The sequence below is a fragment of the Thunnus thynnus genome, chromosome 19 (assembly GCF_963924715.1).
Source record: "Thunnus thynnus chromosome 19, fThuThy2.1, whole genome shotgun sequence".
NCBI lineage: Eukaryota > Metazoa > Chordata > Actinopteri > Scombriformes > Scombridae > Thunnus > Thunnus thynnus.
The window spans coordinates 19,702,711-19,716,588 of record NC_089535.1 but is presented as its reverse complement, the minus strand read 5'-3'; the positions used below and the strand labels follow the sequence as shown (position 1 = coordinate 19,716,588).

The window sequence follows — 13,878 nt, the reverse complement described above, 5'->3', positions numbered from 1 at the left end:
TGTTTAGTATTTATCAGTAATTATAACTTCTCCTATGACGACATAGTATTACAAATGTGTTACTATACTGTCATTCATTACCTGTTTATGCTCCAGCCTCCACTTATGGTACCCAAAGGAGTCCATGTTGTTAAGAAATACAAGAATAAACACATATATCTGCTCACAACTACATCATAATGTCTTATAACCATTATTAACCATTTTTTATAATGCTTATAAATGCTAAATGAGGGACTTAAAGTAAAGTGTTACCCTAGTTTTGTTAGTTGACAACAAAAATAATACTATCATACAATCAACATCTATAAGTCTAGAATAATAAATGATAACAAATGAATATTTAAAGAAATGGTCCATGTAGGAATATTATAGTAAACATACAAAAGGGCTGCACTCATTTCACTTTACGAAACCAAGACACAGCATTTATGTCACATCTTTGTTTATTAATTCTTGTAAATGGTTTGAGCTGGTGTACAGGGTAAGATGATCTATACATATCTTCATGTCAGAATGATTCTGATTGAAAGGCTTGTATACATATTCACGTTTGTTTATCCTCTCTCCAGGACAATACAAAAGAAAAGAAAACAAGTGGTCATAGCTACAAAGCCTCTACATTCCCCATGATGTGGGCGTTGGCCTAGTCTAGATAATGCTTAAAGAACATCCATAACAACTCTATGAGGGTGCATAGCATTCTAATTAAATATATTTTGTCATATATTTATACATATATTTTCATAAAAACATCTTTTTTTGTGCATGTGCGCAGTTGCATTCCTTAGGATAGAGTAATATGATATTGCGTTTACATTGTCATGTATCCATTCTAAAGGAGTATAGGTGATCGCTATTCTTTGTTAAAATTTTACAATACTCTTTAAAATACATCGTCGTAGGTTACACGTCCTCTCAAGTCACATGCCAGGTAAAAACTTTCTCTCTTCTTCCCCCTGATCCAACTAGGTTTGGAACCAAGCACCATCATACACACACACACACACACACACACACACACACTTGGTGGAGTCAAATTTGTCATGTCAGACTGATGGCAAATTCAAATACTGATGGTTTAAAATGTGATCAATATCTGGTCTTTTAACTGTAAGCTAAACAAAAGGAAAACTACTTAAATTTATGATCATTAAAACTTCAGTCTTGCTTGATTTAAATTAGTTTCAAAGCCTTCTCCTTCTAAATTTTTTGCAGTAGTAGAAGAGCAACTTGTGTATCTATTTGAAGCTCACCCAAACAAATAGTAGGCTCATGAGATTCACCGTGAGAATTAAAGAAGACAGTCCACAGTGTCGTCCGACTCGATAATACTTATTAAAATATTTGTCTTCCGCATTATGTGAAATGCACAGATACACCAGCTTTTTGTCTTCTGCATCATGTCTAGGACATACATGTATTGTTTTGTTCAAATGTTTGTGTGTGGGTACAATTTGAATTTTGTGCTGGAAAGGCAGCAGTAACAATGAAGGCAATTAGAGAGTTAGATTGAATGGCATCTGCTGCTAAAACATATCAAAATTGAGTTTTGATGTGATGAAAATCCTAATTCTAACTTTAACACAGGATTAAGTATATTCATTTTCTTTTAAATGTCTAAATTCAGCATCAGCCTTTCTTGTTCTGATACAGTACAAGTAGAAACACAGAACTGTGTTGTACTTCTTTGTAGAGGCAGTAATGCTTCACCAGAACTTTTTGGGTTCATTTTTGTTCATCAAATGGTGGAAATGAATTCAGATAAACACAACCGACAGCGGTTCTCTCTCACTTTGCCTCCACATAGAGGAGGGTTCTCCACACAAAGTTGCATATACAGGATAAAGGGATGCATGGTTACTGACCGCACACTCAATACCCTGTATCTTTTTGGTCTTATTTGAATGAAAGAACTCCCCACCGTATCCACACACACATGCACACACACACACACACAAACCATCTTGCTTCATACATCCCTCCAAAAACCCAGAGCATCCCCATCCCACCCCAAACTGCCCCAACACCAGAGTCTAGTTCTGAAACACTCACTTTGTGTCCTGCATTCATCTTTAAGAGTAGGACTCTTAAAAAAAGGAAAAAAAAAAGAAAACAAAACAAAACATTTTGTTTCTGACAAAGCAGAACTGAAAACCTGAGTGGAGTAAACAGTGGAAAACATGTGATATGTAATAAACATGTGCTATATCCGATGAGGCTCTCATGTGCACGGACCGGGCATGGAAAATATGTGCATTTGAGTGATGTGCAACTAATGTGTTCATTCATTCATTCGGTGTCTCACTCATTCAGGCTACAGTAGCATTTACAGTACTTATGGGGTTAATATTGTGTTTTGATTTCCAGGAAATGTGTGCTACTATGATATGACCTCTTCATAGTGCTGCTGTCAGGTTTCTGCATAAAAAATGTGTTTCAGAGATTAAGAGAACAGGAGGTTTACAGTGATGTCAGTGGTGTTTTTGAAACGTGTGATATACTAAAACCATTAAAGATGAACATTTTAACTTAAATTACTCAAAAAAAAAAAAAAAAGATCAGAAAAAGAAAATGGAGATGGTGTGCACCTTACGGCAGCAGCAGACTCCATATTAGGTATCAGTGTATTAAGTTAACATATCCTGGTTTATATTTTGCTACGTTAAGTGCTGAGAAACAAACAGTCCCTCCCAGGCCTCCGCAGTCCCACACTGCTACAGCTGAGTCATCTGATCTTGCATCAGCGTGTCCTCTCTGACTCGTTCACTTCAAGGTCGCTGGAACCGGTCAGATACAGCATAGCTGTTTTGTCCAGATGGAGTTCCTGTCTTCACTGAGGAGTTCAGTCTTTTACACCTTTCTGTATCAAATCCTTCCGTCTTCTGTGTTCTTGTTGTTAGGTATTATTGCTGTGGCAAACTCAAAACCTATCCCGACACTCTGACCAGGCAATAATTATTTAATTATGTGATGTATATGTTTCTGAATGTGTGTGTGTGTGTGTGTGTGTGTTTGTGTGTGTGTATACTGTATATGCATGTGTGTAGGTGTGCTTTTTTGTTTGTATATATGTGTGTCTTCACAGTTCACGAGTCTGGGGTCAGTGAGAATAAGACAATCACAGTGCTACCTGTCTGTCCTCGCTGCACAGTTCCTTTCACAATCACATGTCGAAGTAGCGTAATGCTATTTTTCACATGCTAGATTAGAAATCTTCCAAATCTACATCCTCACATGAATCGGATCCTCCACGTTGTCCCCACTTCATTCACTTTGTTTCAAATGAATGAACCAAAATGTGACAGTGAGGCACTACAGCCGTTGCAAACAGATTAAGGGAGCACACAAAGTTTTTTAACACTGGATGGAGGAGCTATAGATGATGGAGAGGCCTGTGATTTTACTGCATATTAGACTGAGGCTACTGAGAAAAATTGTGGATCGAGATGACGCACTACTAGGAAGAAATGACAGAAGAAGGTTAGAAAAGGTGACGAGGGGAGGGGAAAAAGTCAGTCCTTGTGTTGTAGAGCTGCTGCACGATGCAATCAGGCAACCAAACCTTTTCCCGAAGAAAACATTCCTGATGTCTTTTCCCCTGAAAACACGAGGGGTAAAGATATTCAGTTCCATACTGAAGTCAGAACGACGCTTAAAAACCAAAGTGGACACGTCCCAAAGAAACAAACACAAGAAGCGAGCTTCACCCACAAAAAGGAAGAGACGTCAGCACACGCAGACAGGACACTCACGAGCAGGGGAGCACAGCGGCTTTCTCATTCCAGCACTGAGCACGCCGTGACATCACAGGGGGCAATAAGCCAATCATGGGGGGGAGGGCGGGGCTCAGCGCTAAGCCAGAAGCGAGAAACACATGCGGTAGAGAAGAATACACGCACACATACGCACACATACACACACACCGACACATGTCCACGTAGCATAGAGTGCATATATCACATTGAGAGTAACAGGGCAACGGGTCCAGTGAAAGAAGCGTCGCTGGGCTCAGCAGAGGCGTAGCTGTATACAGAACCTTCCATTGAGGGACTTTTTTTTTTTTTTTGGCTGTAGTGTTATTGGACTCAACTCGCTGACACGAACCACTCCAGTTGAGGGGGAATAAGGTCCTTGATATGGCCCGCGACCCAAGCGTGGGCCAACCCCCCGTACCTTGTACCCCTTCAGTTTGTAGATAATGACAGTTCAAAAGGTCAAAGGGCATGCACCAGCAGTCATCATGCGATTACAGTTCACAGGAAGCACTTTTTGTTTGCTTTTTTTTTTTCTTGGTTGTTTTACTGACATTTATGTTTTGGTTTTTTGTTGGGTTTTTTTTGTAAAAAAAAGAGGGAATCATCATGCCTTAGTTTAGTTGATATTTTTTTTTCTTTACAAATGTTATAAAACTACAAGTTGAACTTTTTTTCTGTTGCTCTTTTCTTTTGTGGTTTGCTCCATGGTCACACGTTGAGGATGATTCTGTGTTTGTCATTTTGTAGTTTGCACTTCGTAGTCTTTGTCTTCCTCTCCTCCCTTGCTCATTTTCCTCTACGGTCTGGTTGTGTTTTTGTGGAGGATGATTTGGCAGTGGCTTTCCTGTCCTAGAAAACAGAGAGAGATGCTATTAACGCACAAAACACAGCTAAATGACTTTGCCCCTCCAAAGAGAACAAAAACATAAAATTATTATCATCATAGTGTACTGGATGCCAAATCTAAGGGCTCTTACTTTTGAACAAAAATGGAAGAGAACAGCATGTGAGAGATAATTAGGCTCTAACAGTCCAATATGTTGCCATAGAGGCATCTTTCCAAGCACTGGGATGCACAAGTGCTTGTTGTGTGTCCCGTACCTTGAGCACTGGGTAGTATGTGTATTTCAGTGTTTAACTCTTCGCAGACTGGTGTGCTGCACTGACTGAGCGCCCCTTCTCACATCCACCCCCACCTGGAGGAAGGAGGGAGGGAGGAGGGAAGGAGACAACACTCGGACCAGTTAACTGCTGAAGCTTCTACATGTAACCAGAGCAGGAAACTAACTTGTCTTTCCACCAGCGGCAGCCCCGAAATTCACCAGCTGTCACTGTTTTACCTTGAGTGAGCCATCAGCCAATCAGATCGGAAGTTACCTCCCAAACACTTCACTACCTGAAGCACATTGTTCAATATGTCAGTTTATTCATGGGCAAGCATTTTTCCATTGATGACAATGATGATGAAAGATGTTAACATTTCACTTTTGTACCAATACTCATTTTTGTACAAGTAGGTATTGCAGTTTTTAAATACATGGATGAATACCTTTTAAATGTAATTCTTTATTTCTAGAGTGAGAATGATCCCTGAATCATAGTTGGTTGGTTGTTATATCTGCTGATGGGGACAATATGCTTTTAACCAACATTTGGCTGGTGGCTGCTGTTAATTTCCCACCCTTTGTGCCAGGCTATGTGACTTGATTCACAGTAAAATGCTGTCAGCTTGCGTTGACAGTGTTTGTGTGTGAATATGACTCAGTGGAAATGATGAAAACACGACTGACTCACCTTTCTGGCGAGCACCTTTCCGTGTTCATCAGCAAACTGCGGCTCAGCAGCATAGTCCTCTTTCTCCTCTCTCTGTATAAAGATAACGGATATCATTTGAATATAAATATCAATTCATAACATTCACTTTTATACAACAAGAAATCATTTGTTTTGTAGAAATGTAAAAAATAAATAAATTGTCTGACATGGCAGATTTTTCCCATGTGTTGCACCATGCAACACATTTTTCTGGTCAAGCTCTGTGACATCATCAAAACGATCAATTTTGATGATTATTGTCGAGTTGTTAAGTGAGACTAAAACTGTTGATGGTCACGAGCAAAAAAATTAAACTGAATGACTGTCTTCCCAGTTGATAATTCAAAAAAGATAAAAAAAAGGCATGGACAAGATGTTCCCCCTCCAGGCGCAGGAAGCGACGGGTGGTCGGCGTTGGCAACCTGACCTGGCCCCGCCTCTGCTCCTGTTCCCAAGCATGTGGCCCCGCCTCCTGGTGAGAGAAGCCCAGCCCCTTGTCAAAGGGCTGTGTGCCTTGCAGGAGGCGCCCACGCAGCACATGAGAGTAACCCGTGTCACACACCGGAGTCAGCAGAGCCTCCTGGGCCACACGCAAGCCCGGCATGCTGCCGTCGCGTCCCGATGACACCGAGCCCACCCAGCCCTGCAGGGAATCCTTGTCAGGTAAGTAGGGTTGAAACGCTCCGCCTCCCACCAACCTGGAAACCCAAATGCAAAAAGAGGAGAGAGGAATGGAAGTGGAAAACAGCAGGAAAAGAACACACAGTGTAGTCAGATTGATTTGAGTTATAGCTGATGTACCGGTTGTCTCCGTTGTGTTCCGCAGCTCGACTCAGTCCCGACATCTCACACCGCTGGGCGTACACCTGCTGGCCTGCAACAACAGAAATCCCTTCCACTGAACCCAACCCTACACCTCCACTTCCTCCTCCTTTCGCTCCTCCTCCTGTCACAACGGCCTCCCCTCTCCTCCCGTCCGACCTCTGACCTCCCAGCTGGCCGTTCAGGTTGACCTTGGGAACAGCGCCACTGGCCCTCACCCTGTCCCTTTCTGCCAGCGTACTTGCTGGTTCCTGTGGCACCTCCTCCTCCTCAACCTCCCCTTCCTCCTCCTCCTCCTCCTCCTCCTCTTCCAGCTCCATGATGGAGCCGCTGGCCCCGCTGGCGCCGCTGCTCGGGCGACCCAAGCTGCAGGGAAGGGAGAGCGTGGCGCCCTCCGAGTCGTCGGCCCGACTGCTGCCCTCCAGTGACGAGTCCTCCACTGTAACCAGCGAGGGGCTGACCCCTGCTGGCCACACCTGAACGTCCGACATCTCCATTAACGTGTCTTCCTCGGTGGTAGCGATGGGGGCGCACTCGAGGCTCGAGACTTCCTGCCAGTAGGGCTCTGCGCCCAGTGGAGAGGGCAAGCTGTACTGCATGGAGGCCGGGGACAGCAGCTCCTCTTGCACCAGCCCATAACCTGGAGGGAAGACAGGGGCGACAAGAGAAAGACTAACACCACGCAGGCACAGCCAGGGGGAGAATGAGGAGGTGGTGGGTCGACTGTTTCTCCGACCTATAAGTGAAACAGTGGGGCTCAGCCCTGTCCCAATATACCAGGAAAGACTCTTTATCAAGCACTTAGAGTTTAGACCACTTATTTAGGATTCAAATATCCTTCAATTCATTTCACTCAACGTGATAAGAAAGACATATTGATCCTGAACCAGCAATCGGACTCCAAGACTCAATAAATTCCAGCTGATATGTTTTACACTACTTTCAGTTTAAAAGGCAAAACACAAGAATAGTACTGGAAGCAGTAAAACATTGTCTTTCACTCTAAAACCAGCTTCCTTTATCAATCTTCTGTTGATTTGTCTAATTCATGTATAAATATTTGGACTAATTTTCTGCCAGTTTGTAGATTTGATCCAAAGGAAGCACTTCAGGTTATTGTCATTGGGACACAGCATTTTTGAGTGAGGTGAGGGATAAAGGGGTTTGGTGTATCATCTGTTTTCTGTGAGGTAAGTGGTATGAGGCTCTTGTTTGCTAGCGTGTAAGAAAGTGAATCTGCAGAACAGACACTGTTACTTACTAAGAGAAAAAAAGGTAAGTCTAGAGTTATGTATTGATTGTGAGGTTGGCACGATATTCACTCATCGTGGAAGCACTGCTGGGAGTTTTGCTATCTTCTCCTGTAATATCATCATCAGCAACATCTAAGAGAAGATAAGCTCTTTGAGAATCTGGCAAAAACGTCCATAAGAGCTGAAGAATCAATAGACAGCCAATCCCCAAAAGACAGATTTGCTTAACATCTATTTCACTTTTTGACGATTGCAATATTTAAAGGATATACTGTAAATTTGTAACAAATCTGTCTACGTGTATACCTGACCATGTCAAGGCAGCGGCTGAGTGCTGTACTAGACATTTAGATGAACTTTTTCTGATATCCCAGCAGCTGTGATACAAATGTCAAAGCTGTACTGAAATGTCTCTCTATTATCGTTCCAACCCTTGTAACACGTCCTGTGTTGGGAGTCAGCAGCAGCTTGCAGATTCTACAAGGGAAAATGCAAGTTACTGTTGCTCTTGCATTCTCCTGTAGTTGCACAGTCATGCATTTATATGTCTGCATCCCAAGCATCCAAATACAGGTCAGTGTACACACACACACACACACACACACACTCACTCACACATATACATATGCGCGCACACACACACACACGTCAGACAAAACTATTATATTTAAAGATTATTTTATGATTAATTTGTGCCTGTTAATGAAAGAAATTTACAGAACCAGATGTTGATTTTTATTCTAAACTGACAGACTTTTTAAAATAAACATATAATATATCATCACGTAGCAGCATGTATTATTTTGTGTAATTCTGCTAATTGTCTTAACAAGATTCAGGAAGCCTTAGTTGATGAATAGAATATAAAAGAATAGATTATATTGTTGGAATATCAAACATTATTCAATATATACTTTTAAATGCAGAATAACTCTTAAATATAATAAATAATGTATAAACGAAATATATTGACACATTGTTTGGTTCTATTACCAAGACATCATTCACTGCAACAACACTGGTAAAATACACAGGACACACAAACACACATTACACTCAGTGATCATTTTTCTAATATTTGTTTTCTAATATTAATATCAGTACAAAACAACTTAAATTGGTATATTATAATGTATTTTACATTCATATTATAGCTATATTTATATTTATATTTATATTTATATTTATAGTGAATACAGTATAATGACAACAAATTTGTTTATCTCTCAGTTTAAAGGCCATTTATATCATCATTTGATATCTGTTGTCTTGATCTTAATAACATCAATCTTTTCACTGGAATTAAAAAAGTAGAAACAATTGATTGAATTAATAATTGAGTAGCATTTTTGAACAGTTATTTCTTATTTTTAATTAATAGAATCTAACATAATTTTGATCTTATTTAAAAGAATTTTTTTAAAAAAATCAGCATTTAGAGTAATATACTTTGGAAATGTTATGTGACTAAAGCTTATAAGTTAAAGTTTATAATGTTGTCTTTGGTGATACCTGAAGACAATAATCCTCACATTTTAGTACAGTACATATGACATGTTTGGATTGGGGATTGCCTTATTAATCAACGCTGTAAGTAAAATGACATTGATAAGTTATTGCATCAATGAGGTCAGATGAATGGAATAAAGTGAACAGTAAAGGAGTATTTCACCCAAAATCAAACTTAGCATCTGTTTACACTGCTCTGCTTCAGAGCCCTAATCCACTTGGGGTGCAGCTGTAAGAACAGAGTAGAGACTTTATAACAGCATGGCTGAGATGGAGGTTTAACAGAGCAACCCAAGGTACAGTGTGAGCATAACCTTAAGGTTTTTAAAAATTGATTGTCAAAATATTTCTCATAATATTGAAAATTTCCATTTGCAATAAACTATATTAATCAACAGCTTACATGTTTAGTATTTCCTGTCCTAATCCTTACCAGATCCTTCTACTAGCCTCTGCCTTTACTGTTATAACTGATGGCCCAGGCTGAGAAAACTGAGGCAAAGGGAATTTATTTGTAGAAATCAATGACTTGCAATATCCCTATGAGGCAGTGCATCAACTACTATATTTCAAAATCATATTCATTTCAAAAAGTTTTTAAAAAAAAAAATTAATTTCAGTTCAATACATTTAGGGACCTCCAACAAGATACTGTCCATGATTAACCTGAAAGTATGATATATATATATATATATATATATATATATATATGCGCCATACAGGTTTCAGGTTCAGCAACTAATTCCACTAGTTGCAGTTGATGCACTGTAGTTTTTCAAACATTTAGCAAAGCTGACACATTTCTGATTTTTTTTTTTTTTGCTGAATCTACCCATTCCATAAATATTCATGATGTCTTTATATAGGAAATTGGCTATAATATAGCAAAGCCTACTCTGCTTGATCTGCATATAATGACATTTTCCACTCTTACATTTAAAAACCCTCCAGGTCAGAATATTCAGTGTAGATAATTTGAATTTTACCAGCACACTGTTTTACCAAAAATATAATCACACTGAAACTTAAATTGTTGCAAACATAACTGTGTGCTAAAAACTAAAACTTCTTCTGAATCCATAACAACTCTGGCCAGTTAAAAAAAATACTACATATTATGGATGAAATACCTCTTTACTGTGTAAGTAATTGTCCCTCAGAGTTTTTGCGCTAATGGACCATAGTGTAGTGTCAGTAAGCATGTGTGTGTGTGTTTCTGGGATGGTACAGGGCCGGGATGATGGGAGGTGGCTTCAGAATGAAGTGAACAGGGAGGGATGAGTCAGAATTAGAATGAGAGTTAGAATGAATTAGATGAGTCTGGGTTAGCCTTTCCCTTCACTCCTGCTATTTAAACACAAACACACGCACACACAGGTGTCGAGGGCACAGGATGTGGTGAAGCACAAATAAACTCCACAGAGATTGTCATGGCACAAGAAAAAAAAAAAACAAAACACAACACAACACACTGCACAGCACAACACGCTACTCACTTACTTTACCACTGTACACACACATACACACACACAGACACACACACACACACAAACACACAATACACAAACAGATGAGGACACACTTTTGGCTCACAGGTGAGGCTTGAATATACAGAAATAGTCACACGCACCCAAACCAATGTACAAACATCACTCACTAATATTCCTGCTGGCAGATAACGTTCAGACAATGTTAACAGTGAGTCCGTCATCAGTCTTGGGCAAAACATAGTTTATGAAAATGTATATAAATATAATGTATGTGTATATATAATATAACTGTAGATTGATGTTAAATTTGGTACTGAACGGATTTATTTTTCTTTTACACATGTATTAATTGCACAACATACTTATGCAATAACATTTTTTTCTTCAAATTTCAAAAAGTTATGCAAACTAGACAAATATGTGGACCATTTTTTAAAACATACCGAGTCCCTGTGACACACTTAGAATAATTTACAGTTAGTCATTTTGCCCATGAATGAAAGACATCATGTCATAGAAACATTGTATGTTGAACATTATGTGTTACGCAGCTGATCACATCTTACAGCGTAGCATTGAAAAACACACCATTTATTTTACAGAAAAAGAAAAGAAAAAACATTTGTTTGTTAATATAGCATTAAAAACAAGACTGAAATACACCAGTTGAACAGAGAAAACATTTTACACTGTGAAGAAAACTTCATACATTGAAAGCATGCCATGCATATAAAGATGCTAGATGCCTCGACTTTATTTTGTTCCAAGAAACTCCTCACTCGCACATCCCTGACACTGTACAGACAAAAATCATCTAGGTTGAACCTGGGCAAAAAATTATTTTAAGATATTTTTTATGTATCATAAGTATTAAACTGAGCCTAGTTTATTTTGCAAAGCATTGCAAAAGTTCTTGACAATAAAAACATAACCTTCCATCAAACAAATATTCATATTCACACAGAAATTTCTTGCAAGCTGAGCTAAATCAAGTTTTCTTGACTTTCTTTGAATATCAACAAATTCAGCTGTTATTTACTGAAGCCCAGGTCTGAAACACACTCACACATACACACACAAACAAACACACACACACACACACACGCACACAGATACTGTAACAGCAAAGCATGCAGCATGCACATGCACAAACTGTAGTACACACACAGAGCTGGATTGAGAGAGGAGGAGAGGGTCCCCGCTTGACTGAACGAGGGAGGAGCGCGGGAAAATAAGATGACAAGAGAAGAGGAGGCCCAGAGGTCAACATGAGGTCATATGAGGTCAGAGGTCGGACAGGAAGAGCTGTGAGGAAGAAGAGCAGGAGAGGGGGGAGGAGGAGGAGGGGGAGGAGCAGGGCGGCTGGGCAGCAGATATGACATGTTCAGAGAAAAAGACTGAAAGTTGGACGGAGAGAGAGATCGTCCTGAGCAAAAGACGTGAATTTCAAGGCCTGTTACAGCGTCAGCTGTCAATCAAACATCATAATACAGGTGAAATTCTGTCTTGTTCTCAGGGAGAAAGAGAAGAGGGAGGCAGAAAGAAAGAGGGAGGAATAGAAACAAGGTATGAAGGCCCAGAGCACACTATCTGTGTACTAGCGCCACTTTTGACTAGTGTATTCATCCCAGACACACACACACACACACACACACACATGAATGTATGCACACACACATGCGCGCGTGTGTGTGCGCACACACTCACAAAATCACACTCACACACATGTAATCTAAACATAATCTCAAACATTCATATTTAAAAATCAGGAATTAACCATCTTGTTTGTGGCCTTTAAAATGTTTGTTTCTCTTAAAATCCTGTCAGTTAAGTGAGAGGGCGTTATCCTCGTTTCTCATATTACGTAAGAAGAGTACGAACCATCATGTTCAGGGCTCGAGTATGAGGTGTGAAAAAACTGTAACTGAAAAAAAATGACTTGTGCCCCAGTGAGGAATGCACAGAGACAGGGTTAGTGCATGCTGCAATAGGCTGGGTTCATGGTGGGAGAATGACACCATTCCTCAGACCTCAAAAACATCATTTGAGATTCATCATCACTATCATCATCATCATCATCATCATCATCATCATCATCATCATGAGCAGCAAACCACCATGCAGCCCGAGTTCCCTTCAACTTACCCCTTCTGAAAAACGGGGGTCTAATAACTCGTGGCTTGTGCACTAGGCGCGATGGCCTTGTGTCCGTGACCTCTTGTGGAGCAACAGAGACAAGGTAAAACGGCTGTTACCCATACTCAAGGGAAGCAGGTCAGAAGTGGAAAATAAATGAGAACAATAGCTCACCTTATTGTGCTGTAGAAGGTTTTTTAGTGGTGCTTACTACACTAGCTGTTGTGAACAATACATTTGTAAATAAATCCTTGATGAATAATTGTGAAATAAGCACAGAATCATGGTGATTTTTACTAAACATTTCCAGTGAAAGTTTGGTATTTTTTTTAATTTCATGTTCAAAAGCTACTTATTATGGATTTCCTGTGAATTCCTACATGTTCTGGATTTATATCTTTGCAAATGCTTGAGGAGAAAATTACAGTAAAATCATATTCAGGGAAATGTTTATATCTGATGAATAGATCATCATATCAAACAAGGAGCTTAACATCAGCCTCCACATGAATGAACTAGGAGTATTCATTCCTTTGTGTATAGTCATCTGCTATTTACCCTCAAAACTTTAGTAGTATTCAAAACTTTTGGGCATTTTGTTTAACACAATTCACATATCTTGAATTGGGAAGAATCTTTACACATCGGTTAAAATAATTTAAAACAAGAATCCAAGATGAAATTACTTATAAAAGAGAAAATGCCATATTTTTGCTGTAATTCACTGTTCTTTGATAAGTGTACTGATTTGAATACGGTACATCTTGTGTGTGTGATGTTTAATGTGTTTGTGTGTCTTACCATTGATGACGCTGGGTGAAAGCAGGGTGGAGTCGCGGTCACCGAGTCGACAGGCACCCTCCTCTGAAGAACTGGGTGCTGGCTGTGGAGCCTGACCTTCTAGAGAGGTCACAATGTCTGCGCGGTCGATGTTCCTCAGAGCAGCGTACAGGCTCTCCACTGAGAGACACATAGAAGGGGGGAGGAAGAATGGAAAAAAGAGAGGGAGACCAACAGAAGAAGAGTTGTATGTGTACAAAGACACAAAAGAGGGATGAAGGAAGAGAGAAACATTTAGGGAGTCAGGAAAGATGG

General features: G+C 39.8%; 1 protein-coding gene across 2 annotated transcripts in view; it reads right to left on the bottom strand.

The window, feature by feature from the left end:
• Window positions 1-428: 428 nt before the first annotated feature.
• LOC137170284 (ankyrin-1-like) overlaps window positions 429-13,878 on the bottom strand; it is an 83,826-nt gene continuing 70,376 nt past the window's right edge. Inside the window, exons 38-43 of one of the 2 annotated variants that reach the window (XM_067573523.1) lie at window positions 13,585-13,743; window positions 6,375-7,035; window positions 6,136-6,271; window positions 5,553-5,624; window positions 4,860-4,954; window positions 429-4,607 (exon numbers count right to left, since the gene is read on the bottom strand). In XM_067573523.1, the coding sequence (XP_067429624.1) occupies window positions 4,886-4,954; window positions 5,553-5,624; window positions 6,136-6,271; window positions 6,375-7,035; window positions 13,585-13,743 (1,097 nt within the window). In that variant the 3' untranslated portion in view covers window positions 429-4,607; window positions 4,860-4,885. The remainder of the gene's footprint in view (window positions 4,608-4,859; window positions 4,955-5,552; window positions 5,625-6,135; window positions 6,272-6,374; window positions 7,036-13,584; window positions 13,744-13,878) is intronic. The other variant, XM_067573524.1, reaches the window with a different exon arrangement.